Source organism: Rhincodon typus, chromosome 34 (assembly GCF_021869965.1).
Source record: "Rhincodon typus isolate 14 chromosome 34, sRhiTyp1.1, whole genome shotgun sequence".
In the NCBI taxonomy this organism is placed as follows: Eukaryota; Metazoa; Chordata; class Chondrichthyes; order Orectolobiformes; family Rhincodontidae; genus Rhincodon; species Rhincodon typus.
This window is the reverse complement of record NC_063365.1, coordinates 8,638,033-8,651,591: the sequence shown is the minus strand read 5'-3', so window position 1 is coordinate 8,651,591 and position 13,559 is coordinate 8,638,033. Positions and strand designations below refer to the sequence as shown.

Here is a 13,559-nt window from a genome sequence, read left to right as displayed (position 1 = left end):
CCAAATATGGTTTGTAAAAATAAATATTACTGAGCATAATAGGAACTAAGTGCACCTATCCTGTGATTTTAGAGTCTGGAAGGCAAAGTTATAGATTCACCTTGCCAATTTTTCAGTGACTGCACTCTGTCATGAAGCCTTGTACCAATATGTTTCACAACAGTGGACCTTTCAGGTTGATCTCTTGCAACACTGTTGTCATAGATAACCATGGTTGATTATTGTCTACAGACCAGCCGTTCCATTCGATTTCAGTCTCCACTGCACATTTAGTGATATATCTACTTCAGTCAGTACTAGATTGTTAAACTGTTAAGCTGGGGCATTTTAAGTATCTTTTCCTTTGTGAACAGCTTTCCATAAGAAGTTGCATTCATTCTATCTAGAGGATTCCCTAATCTTGAATTGTTAAACTGGAGTGGGAACTTAAACAAGGGGATTTGCCGGCAAATGATAAAAACAAGCTGGAAGACATTGGCTGACTATTCTCACCATGGGACACTTTAACTCAAATCTATGGCAGTATTTTAGAACTGAGGGAACTCAACTGGGAGCTGTCTCATTTCAACTGAAGCTCTGTTCTTGTAATTTACACAACCACCTACAGGGAGCAAAGGATACACAAATACCTCCCATCAATTGCTGTGCAGTGTATGGTTTTGCAAATACTTAGTGGAGGCTGGAATAAAAAGTTGGTCCACAATCAGACAGATTCCAGTGGAGCGTGTCAGCACTAAAATATCACCTGATAGACTTATACTAATGAATATTAATTGCTGGTCTCACAGGCACTGAAAATGTCATTGTTCCCATTGTGGAATAACATCTTGCTGAGGCTTGAGGCTGAAACACTGTAAGAACTCTGATAAAGGAACTAAGCACTGCATCTCACCTATGCTCTATCTGATATGTCAATGACTGCTACTTCCCAAGTGAGCGGTGGCAGTCTCCAGTCAGGATTTAATCCCCCAGTGCTTTTTCTAACCACTGTTCACTTCAATGAATATATATATATCAATCCAAAGATATAAATCCTGTTTTTAAGAAATGAGTTTCAATGAACATCTTGGGCTTGACATGTAACTCATTGTTTTAAGCACAGTATTAGCCTCAATCTCAATGAATAGCTGCTCTTCCTGGATACTATCAATTACTTGTGGTATTCATTTAATAGTATGTTTTTCTAATTCTCAGCCTTCTGTGCAGTGTGGCCGAGGAAAGGGACTCTAGCTCACCGCTGTTCTTTTGCAAGCCCGAAGTATCTTCCCCGACACCACTGGATGAAGAATATCTGACCATCAGCTCCACATCAGACTCCTCACAATGTGACAGTCCAGATTCTCAATCACCCAACATCGCTGTGCCACAGCCTCACTTCTTGATGCCTTTCCCCGAGGATTCAAGCCCCGCAGAGAAAGACACTAGTGATAAAACTGAATGGGAAGATCTGAAGGAGTTAGATCCCGAAGTGGAAGCAAGCGTAAGGAATGACGAAGACGAGGAAGAAGTTCCAAACTTAGTAAGTGTGGCACAACATGGTTCTGCAAAATGGTAAAACTGTTTTACATGGTTCACTGTATAATGCCTTACATGCCGCTCATGCATGCGTGTTAATGTGAATGTCCTTACATCAGGAACAAATGAACTAAACTTTGCTCCTTTGTTTTCATTGCAACCTCGGTTGACGATACATTGAAGACTTTTGGCAGCCATGGTAAAAACATGTTCTCATCTGTACTGCTGATATAAAGGCGACCGTGCCAAAGTTAATGCTTATTATTTTCAAGAATAATTTTTACGTCAGTATTACTGGAATTGCACCTTTGCATTCAATAGAAAATACTTTCATGTGACAGTAGAATTTCAAAGAGAGATTGCAGCTTTGCAAATAAATAAACCAGTGAGCACTGAAGCCAGTTCAAAACCTTTGGATCAGGTAATTATCATTTAAAAATAAATCCATTTTGTCTCAGTAAATGATTGTGCAGAGCCACTTCCAATGAAGTACATGGCTCATAGACAATGTGTGTGCAGTTGCTGAAAAATTACATTAACGTTGCCTTGGGTACCACTGATTTTGTTCCCTTCACAACACCATATTAAAGGAATCCTGTGCCACTAATAATAGGGAGTAACAAATAGCACAAGGTGTTCACACAATGAAGTGATGACCTGCAGCGAGCAAGTCAAAAACGTACACTCTAAATTCTGGAAGCTTCAACTAGTGTGATTGTGGGGTCAGAAATGCATTCACATAACCCTGAGCACCAGCACAATGTGAGCAGGACAGGATGCCAGTATCAGACAAATGTGCCATTTTGCAGCAACCCCTCCAGCTGATCTGAACAGCAGGTAAAACAATCCAAGACCAAATGCTGCAGAGACTGGAATTTGAAAACACAAACACAAAACTCTGGAAACCACTCAGCAGGGCAGACAGAATCTGTGGGGAGAAAGAAATAGAATTGATATTTCAGCGGAAGGACCATTTCAAATAGTCTGGCTAACTTGCCCTCTAAAACTTTCTAAATCCTTGAGCTTTAAAGCTGTGTCTAAAGACCTTTGGCTATCTTTAAAAATGATCCATCAACACCAACCTTAGGATTCTGTGCAGAACATTGCCACAAATTTGCACATGCACTATTCACGTGAAAATTTAGAAATCTCAACCAACTCCTGAAAGCTGTAATTAACTGATGCATCTTAAGTATATTCATTGTAATATTTCATTAAAGATTCCTGAACATCTCTCCGCTGGTAATGTTATTTTAAACCCGCTCCATTTAAGCAACTGTAAATATGTCTAAGTCTCAATACAACCTTCTGGAGATGGATGAGACTGAGTAGCTCTTGTCATGTTTGATTGCTTAGATGTGCCTTAGGAGGTGTTGGCAGTTCATCCCAGCCAATTGAAGAACAGATACCCCTTCAATCCCCCTCTGCTTTGCCGAAAAGGCTTAATAATGAGCGGCAGCTTGGTTCTGCCAAATAGGTCAAGGGCAGACTGTTGTCATTCAAAAGCCAGTGCGATACATACTTAAAAGCTTCCTGTATTCTTTTGTGTTGAAGCATGAGGCAATTAAAAATAATATTGTGATAAATTGGGCAGATGTTCAAGGAATAACGTAACGGACTCTGTGAAGTTTATCACAATGGAGTGAATGTGAGCAAGGAGGAGTCATTAATTATTATCTATGAGAATAAGGTTGTTTCATTCATAATTCATTTTGTTCTGATTGAAACAGAATTAAATTTATATTAAATTGAGTACATGATTGATCTGTTTCTGTTATGACTGAATTCTAAATTATTTTACATTTCAGTTGCATCCGTATTTCCCTACAGCAATATTATTAGCTTTATAATCATTATTCCACATTTTGACTTTTTGCCTGTTATTGTTCAAATGAAAACTGACTTGTTCATTAGGTAAGAGGTAAAGACTTTAGAGTGTATTTTAAACTCACAATGCCATTTTATGAGATATCCTATATATGTTCTTTATGACATTATTGTATCTTATGGCACTGGCTGTCATCAGAGGTTTTGGATACCTCATTCAATTAGATAGAGCGAAGTACACACATATACACATATTCGTGTTGGCACATGTACATGCACACAGACACACACAGACACAGACACACACTCACACACACACACACACACACACACACACACACACACACACACACACACAAACTCACACACACTTACACAGACACAGACACAGACACACACACAACACAGACGCACACACACTCACACAGACACACACACACTCACACAGACACACACATGCACACACACACTCCCTCTTAGTGTTCCTTGGTCATAGGTCCCAATTCCAATATATCCCACCATGGCAGATGGTGAAATCTGAATTCATTAAAAATCTGGAATAAAATGTTAGTCTAAGGGGGACCATCTGATGACCACTGTCAATTGTCCCAAAAAACACTCATGTCCTTCAGAGAAGGAAATCTGCCATCCTTACTTGGTCTGGCCTACACCTGACTCCAGGGCCCCAGCGATGTGGTTGGTCCTTAACTGCTCCCTGGGAAGTTAGGAATGAATTACAAATGCTGGCCCAGCCAGCAAAGCATGCATCCCATGAGTGAATTCTAAAAATCACACAGATGCCCACACACAGCCTGATTCAACTCTGAACAAGTGGGCGGGTTTAAATGGATTAACAGTGGACTCTCACATACAGTAGGAGGAACAGCAGCAGATCTTTCTCTTTCCCTGTTTTTGGGGCACTAATTTCTACAGTGGTACTCCTGCTACAATCAACCAGCCCACTATATCGAAGCTAAAAGGTACCTGGACTGTATGGATCACAGGAAATCCCAATGACACTTTGGATACTTAGAGCAACATTTTCATCTCTTATCATCTCTTCAGACTTTGCATTGAATCTCTGGTTGGGAACATGTCGCTGTCACTCTCTCTGTGAAAGTTGCCCTGTTTGCTGCCAGTAGGAGGTCCATTTCTCCTCTAACCTCCTGTCTGCTTTGGCCTCTTCTTGTGGTTCCCCTGCCTGAGGGCCGCACTGAAATATGTGATTTACTGATGGTGGAGAGGTCGGGACATTTACCATCTTGCATTACATGGCTCCAAGTCTTCAACATTTTCGGTGCAAAAACTTCCTGAACTGAAAGGAGGCTTGAGTCCTACTTGTCCTGTTGCAGTCACGTTCAGGGTGGCACGTCTGTGGGTGCTTATAAAAAAGAAAGAAGAAATCAGCTGAAGACCTTGGAAACCTGAAGGGAATATGCAGCAGGTTGGTAAAATGAATAAGAATGGTCAACGGGCAGTTTTACAATGGGCTAGGGCTTAGCCTTGCTGGTTTACTGCCCAAGTAGTGACGATGACACTAATACCCATTTTGCCTTTTCTCTTTCCAGTTGTTGACCAACCTCCAATGTATTCGCAGCTATTTGTGCTTTAGTATTTCCAGTCTGCATTGCCTTCTCCCATCAATCTATCTTTGTGGTAATTAATGACATGAAGAATCTTGTTCAGCCATGGTTGGGCTTGTTGCAGCTCCATTTTGCACTAAGGCAAGCAAGGGTCGGGGTTTGAGTTTGCTTTGGCTGCATTTAGATTGAGCCCAATATTAACGACAACAACGTGACCGTACTGGTACAGGCACAATTGGCTAAACTGGCTATGCTATGACGGTTCTGTGATTCTATGAATTTGGCACATTTAAATGTAGTAAAACATCCCAAAGTATTTTACAGAAGTGGTATCGATGAAAATCTGATACTAAGGGATTAGTGGAAAAGGAAAAGAATTCAACAAGTTCATGAAAGAAGAAGAGGTAGGCAGAAAGAAGGAATTCCACAACTTTAGGACCCAGGAAGCTGAAGGCTTGGTTGCTAACGGTAGTGTGATTAAAATTGGGGAGGCCTAAGAGGCTACACACGGCAATATTGCTACAGGAGAACTTGCTTTCAGAATGGGTGAGGAGTTCAATTTGAATGGATAAAAAAAGGCCAGCTTGCATTTCTGTCACAGCTTTCACAATGTTTGGATGTTCCTTATACTTTACAGCCAATGCAGTACTTTATATAGTCACTGTTCCAAATTGCTGTTCATTTCAGCTTTACGTGTCAGCTCATTGTGTGGGATGAACTTTATACAAGTTATTACAAGAGAATTGTTATGATGCAGGAGATCATTCAGCCTTCAGTCTGTGCTGCCTTCCTGCAAGTCACGTTGTCCATCTCCACTTGACCTGCACATTATTGTCTCCACAGATTCCTTCTCTTTCGAAGGAATCTACCGCCACAACAATCTTGGGCATTCATTCAAAAACCTAATCACTTGAAATATGAAAAATTGCTTTTCCTCATGTTGCTGTTGCTCCTTCTGCCAATCTCCCGAAATCAGTGCCCTTCAGTTCTTGATTCTTCCGCCAATGGGAATATTTCCACCTTATCTACTCTGTCTGGACACCTCCTGATTTTGTACAGCTCTATGACATCTTCTTTTCAACAAGGAAAACAGCCCCACCCTCTCCAATTCACCCATCTAACTGATCCTGGAATAATTTCCAGTTCCTTGCTGTGCCCTCTCTATCGCCTTCCAACGCATCCTCCCGTCAAATTCAGAGCTTCGATGGGAAGAAATATCAGAAATATGGCCTCACCTCCCATATAGTTGTTTCGGAAAAAAAAGGTAGGTTGACGGCACATCATACATTCCTATTGAGCAGCTCTTCAGGCTTTGTAGTGTGATTGAGAGAGATAAAATACATATTGCATTCATTGCTATTATCACTGCCTGATCTTTTTCTTTAGCCCATAATACGGGAATATGAAATGTACGTAACCTTGAAGAAAAATAAGAAGGGAAGCCTTGGTTTCACCATAATGCGCAGTAAACTGGACAACTGCTATTACATCCGTGATGTCCTGGATAATCCTGCAAAGGCTGATGGGAGACTAAGAGCAGGAGACAGGCTCATAACGGTAAAGACATTATAAAAACAAAAATGGCTTGTGTACCTGGCTATCCTACACGGCAGCTGGCAGCATTTTACATTTGATGTTAGTGTTTTGGAAACCTGTGGTTATATCAGGTTTGGCCTTCAGCTAACAACCTGGTTTGGCCACATTCAGTTTGAGTCCCACTTCTGTTACACCTGGTGGCCAATTTTCTGGGTTACGTCCCTGTAAGAGCATTAACAGTATATAGACACTGTAAGCTCAGCCTTTAGCATTAGGATAACTTCAAAGAGGAGACAGGTAACTTTTGAAATATGTTTATCAATGAAGTCAGTGAGTGGGATGGGATAGACAGCAATGAAAGAGGGGGAGAGTGGTCGGCAGAGGGGAATACTTTAATGGCAAAGTAGTTTGAAATGAGTCATTGGAGAGGGAAATAAGCAGAAATGAAGTGGGATGTCAATAGACGGAAGGGAATATGAAGGATAATGAAGGGGGAAGATACTGGAAGAGTGTATTTATACAGAGAAAAGACAGAATGCCTGCATCACTGAGAACAAGCAATGAGAGGGGCCAGGGTGAACAGGAATGGAGAAGTGAAAGGATGACATTTGGATCAAAATTACTTGAAATTAAAGAACGGAGGAAGTGTGCCAGTTTCAAAGAGGTAGAGCATTCCCAGTTGGAACTGAGAGATTGGAAAACAACTGGTTGCTTCATTGAAAATTTTGGACATTGAACAGGGTTACTGTGACAGAAGCACAATGTAGGGAGTTACATGGGGTACAACGTGTGTATGTTGAAAAAGGGGGGCACATTGGCTCAGTGGTTAGCATGGCTGCCTCACAGCTCCAGGGACCTGAGTTCAATTCCACCAGTGTCTGTGTCTCCCTGTGTCTGTGTAGGGTTCCTCTGGGTGCTCCGGTTTCCTCCCACAGTCCAAAGATGTGCAGGTTAGGTGGATTGGCCATGCTAAATTGTCCATAGTGTCCAGGATGTGTAGGCTAAGTAAGATAGTGATGAGAAATGCAGGGTTACAGAGATAGGGTGGGATGCTCTTTGGAGATTTGGTGTGGACTTGTTAGGCCGAATGGCCTGTAAGGATTCTATGAAAGAGTAGGGTGTGGATGAAGTATGGTGTGAAAATTTGGTGAGTTAGATAACATACAGTATCTATGGGAGATGGGAGAGTGGAGAGTTTGATGGGGTGCAGTGTTTGTGAACAGTTTTGAGTTAGATGGGGTATAGAGTGTGTAAGTAAAGGGCTGGTGTCTGATGGTGCACAGTCTGAAATGTTGGAGAATTAAATGGAGTGCAGTGTGTACGAGAGAGGGTGGTGACTTACAGTGGGGTATTGTGTGTGTGTGTAGTTGGATGGGGTACTGTGTGTGATGGGTGAGAGCAGACAGGGACTTGGTTGGTGTACAGTGTGTGTAAGAGAGAGAAAGAAAGAGAAGCTGAAGAGTTGGATGGAGTACAGAGTGTAAACGTGAGAGGGTGGGGAGTTGATAGAATACAGTATGCGTATCTGTGAGACAGAGAGAGAGAGGGTGGGGAGTGGAATGGTTACGGAGTTTCTATTATATCAGTTTGATGCAAAGATAATGCATTTGTGAAACAGAATGGGTTGGGGAGATACATGGGCAAACGTGACTGAATGACTGCTAGGAAAGAATGGATGATCTCAGTGAGATAAAGACTATTAGCATTATGACTCATTTATAGAATTCATCTTTGATTATTCGCAGATCCACTGTTACCTGTTAGGGAAAACATTATGTAAAATCTATAAATTTCTGTTATATTTGAAAATCTGCTGATAATTTTATAGACACAGGCGGCCTAATAACCACAATGCCAATGTTTGCTTCAGTATTATTGGCATTGTACAGGAAAGTCTTGTGAAAAAAGATTCCCTTCTCTACATTATTCTGTAATCTGATTCATTTATGCATCACAGCGCAGAGCTGAAAGCAATAACAAGAGGGTCAATGATCCTTTGGAATTGAATTTATTTATTTAGTAGTGACTCAGGACAAGGACTGGAACATCCCTTCGGAGTTCTTACGCTGGATTGTTAAATGCATTAAAGCAGAGAGCCATTCCCCACTCTTCATTTATACTATATCTAAATAAATCTGAAATATAGCCACTAGATCTAGTGATCAGATTACAAGGTGTTGTTCTATTTGGTTACATTCAAATTGCTTTTTTACTATCAGTTTTTATGGATTTAGTTTAAGTTTGCAGCATTGACAGGGCTAGTTCCCTTTTTAGTGCCACCCTCCCCCACTTTAGTTTTTTTTGTCCTCCCCTGCAGTCATTTATCCATCTTGTCCTTCCATTTCAAGACAGGGACAGGAATGAGGCCTTCAGGCCCTCGAGATTGTTTCTCTGTCCAACAATATCTGATAAATAGCCGAATGGATGGCAAATTTGCTGAGAAACAGAAAACAGTAAGAAGGGAGATAACACAGTGTGGAGCTGGAGGAACATAGCGGGCCAGGCAGCATCAGAGGAGCAGGAAAGTTGACGTTTCGGGTCGGGACCCTTCTTCAACCATTTCTGAAGAAGGGTCCTGACCTGAAACATCAACTTTCCTGCTCCTCTGATGCTGCCTGACCCGCTATGTTCCTCCAGCTCCACACTGTGTTATCTCTGACTCCAACATCTGCAGTTCTTACTATCTCTAACAGTAAGAAGGGAGACTGGGGACACAAGTACACTCTGGCATTTCAGTGCGTTGCCAAGAAAGTGAGGCACTGCCAGACGAGTGATCTTTCAGACAAGTTATTCAACTGAGGCAGGCCTGAGAATAGGCCTTGAAGAGGTGGGCCTCAGATCAGGCTGAAAAATAACATGAATGAACGGCTAAGCGCTCATTTACCTGAACTTCTTCGTTGTCATACAGGTAAACGACTTTGATGTCACAAATATATCACATGAGAATGCCATTAATCTGCTCCGGTCTGCTCCTGCCAAATTAACCATCATGGTAGGACGTGCTGCTCAGAATCTACTTCCAGTACTACCCCTGGAAAAGATCCCTGACATCATCCTAAAGAAAGGTCCAAATGGTCAGTTAGGTAAGTGGCAAAGAAAGTGGTCAGGAAAATCTTGCTCGATATTTATTGTGTAGTGAGCCTACCTAGTACTCGGAATTAGATTGTTTATAATTTCTTTTTACCCCATAGTTCCTTTATTTGCACTGAATGCGACAATATTTTTATTAAAGCAAATATTTAAGATAAATATTCTGGAACGTTTCATGAAGTAATGCTCTGTGTTACTTTGAGACACAGTGAACCCCCTTGATAAATTTCTACTGGGAGCCATGTACAATATAGTGAGAAGCTTGTTTTATGGGGTGTATCTTAATGAGGGAGCCAGAAAGAACATTAAACATGAGTGTTACGATCACCACGCTGCTAGTATTTTCTTACCATAAAAATGGCATCTTGTGTTGAAATCAAAACTCTCGTTGAAGGTATTGACTGATTACATGGAAACTGTCATAACACACTAGGCAATAAAAGAAGCCAGTTAGAATGGACTGAAAATTTTACTCTTTTTCAACCTTCCCACTGTGGCCTAATGAGCAAAGCTGTTCCTGTATTTATTTTAGAAAGTCTTCAAATTGTTTTAGTAAAAAATGTCCAGGGTTTGTAAGCACACTATTTACTTGATTGCATTCAAAACTTTACAATTTTCCTTCGCATCTGATGTAATGAATTTACTGTTTAATTTCCATTCGATGTTTCACATCCGTAGACGGGCAGCATTGTTTCTCTGAGAATCTTAGGTGACGTCCCTACTCCACATTGTAAGATCAGACTTGGGTCAAAATGTCTAGAGGAGAAAAGGTAAGGAGAGAAATAGTGCTGCCAAGCAAAGCTTTTTAATTTTTCTCTTTCTGTCTGCTTTCTTGGATTTAGTTTAAGTGGCTGGTTCTGACACCCTTATCCAGTATTGCTTTCCCTGGTAAGATCTAGAGAAGGCCTGTACAGTCATAATTTAAGCCCTGTCAGAACATCCTGTGCACTCTCCTACCAGTTACACTGGTGTTGAGCTGAAAACTTCCTTTGATTCGATATTGAAAATGGAAATCATGGGGATATCTGCATTTTGCACTGAGGTTTGCAAGGACAGAGAATATATTCTCTGCGGGGGGGCTTCAATGTGTGTCACTAAGACTGACTCTATTACATCACTACTATCTCCAGTGGTCAATGGCCTGAAGGATGTATCTTCCAGCCTGCATCAAAGGTAGTTAATAACGAACCTACAAGAGGGAGAAGCACACTAGCCCTTATTTGCACCATTTTTCCTGTCGCTGTCAGTCCATGTCGGTTTAGGCAGGAGTGACCACCACATAACGTTTTGTGAAGACAAAGTCACATTGTCACACTAGGCATACCCTCCATTGTATTGTGTGGCACTTCCGCCATGCTAAATGGGACAGATTCAGAACAGACCTGGTCACTTAAAACAGAGCATGAGATATAGTGGACCATCGGCAGCAGCAGAATTGTGTTCAACCATAGGCTGTAACTTTACTGCCCAGCATATACCCAACTCTACCTTACTATTAAGCCAGGGGATCATCCCTTGTTGAATAAGGAGTGCAGAAGGGTCTGAAGAAGGGTCTAGGCCCGAAACATCAGCTTTCCTGCTCCTCTGATGCTGCTTGGCCTGCTGTGTTCATCCAGCTCTACACCTTGTTAACTGCAGGAGGTCATGTTGCCTTGAGCATCATTGGCTGTACCTAAAAGTGAGCTGTCATCCCGCTAAAGCTGCAACACAGGACTGCTTGTATACCAGATAGTAGAAACAGCATATGATTGACAGGGCAAAATGATCCCACAGACAACCAATGGATCAGATCCTAACTCTGCAGTGCTGCCACATCTAGTCATGAGTTGTGGTGGGTAATTGAACAACTAATAGTAGGAGACCACGTTCAGCCAGACATCATACTGGATGACCCATCTCGATCTCCTTGAGGTCTGCTGCATCACAGAACCCAATCTTCAGCCAATTTGCTTCACTGCACTTGGTACCAAGAAATGGCTGAGGGGACTGAATACTGCTAGGTCTATGGGTCCTGACGACTTCCTATTAATAGCATTGATGACCAGAACTTGCTGCAGCCCTTCTCGAGCTGTTCTAGTACAGCTACAATGCTGGCATATACCTGGAAATGGAGAAAAATGCCTAGGCATACACAAAAAGCAGAACAAATACTGCTCCATCAGCCACCTCTCAATCACCAGCAAAGAGATGGAAGTGATGAAATTGATAGATAGCAATGGTAAATGTAAACTTGGTGTAGTCCTAGACAGGGCTGCTCTCTCATTAGAGGCTGGTGCTCAGTTTAACTTTAGAATGACCATGTTTCAGGTGAGGGGCAAGGTTGAGAAGGCAGGACCTTCATGGTAATTTCAGCCAGTGTTGGAATTACACCAGCACTGTTAGTGTCACCCTGCATCACAAACCAGCCATCTAGCCAACTAAACTACCAGCAGGGACCCACTCACTGGCATTCAATTTGGGTTCTTAACTTATTACCACCTTGGTCCAAACTTGGACAAAAGAGCTGCATTGAAGAGGTTCTGACTCACTCAGAGATAGTAAGAACTGCTGATGCTGGAGTCAGAAATAACACAGTGTGGAGCTTGAAGAACACAGCAGGCCAGGCAGCATCAGAGGAGCAGAAAAGTTGACGTTTTGGGTCAGGACCCATCTTCAGAAGAAGGTTCAGAAGAAGGGACCCGACCCGAAACATCAACTTTCCTGCCACTCTGATGCTGCCTGGCCTCCTGATATTCCAGCTCCATGCTGTGTTATCTCTGCATTGAAGAGGTTGATGTGAGAGAGACTGCCCTTCAGATCAAGGCAATATTTGACTTGGTGTGGTATCAAGGAGCCTGAACAAAGCTGTAGTCAATGTGAATCTAGTGGAAATATCTCCACTGGTTAGAGGCACATCTAGCCCAAAGGAAGATGTTTGTGTACATTGAAGATCAATCATCTCAGTTTTAGGAGATTGCTGGAGGAGTTCCTCAGGCTAATGGCCTAGGCCCATTCATCCACAATTGCTTCATCAATAACTTTCCCTTATAAAGTCAATGTGGAGATGTTCACTGATGATTTGCTACTCCTCAAATACTGAAGCAGACCAGGTCCAAACGCATCATATCCTGGACAACATTCAAACTTGGACTGATAAGGGGCAAGTAACATTCACACCACATGTAAATCAGGCAATGACCATCTCCCACAAGAGAGAATCGAACAATTGTCCCTTGACATTCAGTGGCATTACGGTTACAGACTCACCCACTATTCTGAGAGTTGCCAATGAACAGTAGCTGAACTGGAGTACCCACATGAACATTGATCTGTAAGAGCAGGTCAGGGGCTGAGAATTTTGCATTGAGTAACTTACCTCCTGACTCCCCAAGGCCTGTCCACCATCTACAAAGCATCAGCCAGGAGTGTGATGGAATACTAAATAAAAACCAAAAGAACTGTGGATGCTGTAAATCAGGAACAAAAACAGAAGTTGCTGGAAAAGCTCAGCAGGTCTGGCAGCGTCTGTGAAGGAGAAAACAGAGTTAACGTTTCGGGTCCGGTGATCCTTCCTCAGAACTGATAGTGGCCGGGAAAACATCAGTTTACATGCGGAAAATAGGGAGGTGGGTGGGGTAGGGAGTAAACGATAGGATAAAGCCCAAAGAGAGAGAAGAGCAGTTGCTAAGACAAAGGAGTTGCTAACTATCAGGCTGGGAGGGTGAATAGTTGTTAATGGGGGCGGTAAGTGACTAACAACAGGGGGTGTGTAATGGCAGGCTATGTGGTAACAAGTGTGTTTGATGGAATACTGTCCACTTGCCTGGATGGTTGGAGCTCCGACAGTACTCAAGAAGTTTGACACCATGAAGAGTAAAGAGAATAAAGCAGTTTGCTTGACTGGCACTCCATCCCCCACCTTCACCATCCACTACCTTCACAGTGTTGGTAGTGTGTACAATCTACAAGATGCACGGCAGAAACTCACCAAGACTTCTTTAGCAGTACTTACCAAACCTGCAACATCAA

General features: G+C 42.2%; 2 protein-coding genes across 2 annotated transcripts in view; both read left to right on the top strand.

Moving 5' to 3' along the window:
• LOC109933096 (tyrosine-protein phosphatase non-receptor type 13-like) overlaps positions 1-6,497 on the top strand; it is a 94,892-nt gene extending 88,395 nt beyond the window's left edge. Inside the window, exons 19-20 of the mRNA XM_048616181.1 lie at positions 1,195-1,519; positions 6,312-6,497. Coding sequence (XP_048472138.1) covers positions 1,195-1,519; positions 6,312-6,497 — 511 coding nt within the window. The remainder of the gene's footprint in view (positions 1-1,194; positions 1,520-6,311) is intronic.
• A 2,384-nt stretch (positions 6,498-8,881) lies between these two features.
• LOC125486845 (tyrosine-protein phosphatase non-receptor type 20-like) overlaps positions 8,882-13,559 on the top strand; it is a 141,924-nt gene continuing 137,246 nt past the window's right edge. Inside the window, exons 1-2 of the mRNA XM_048616180.1 lie at positions 8,882-8,914; positions 9,370-9,544. Coding sequence (XP_048472137.1) covers positions 8,882-8,914; positions 9,370-9,544 — 208 coding nt within the window. The remainder of the gene's footprint in view (positions 8,915-9,369; positions 9,545-13,559) is intronic.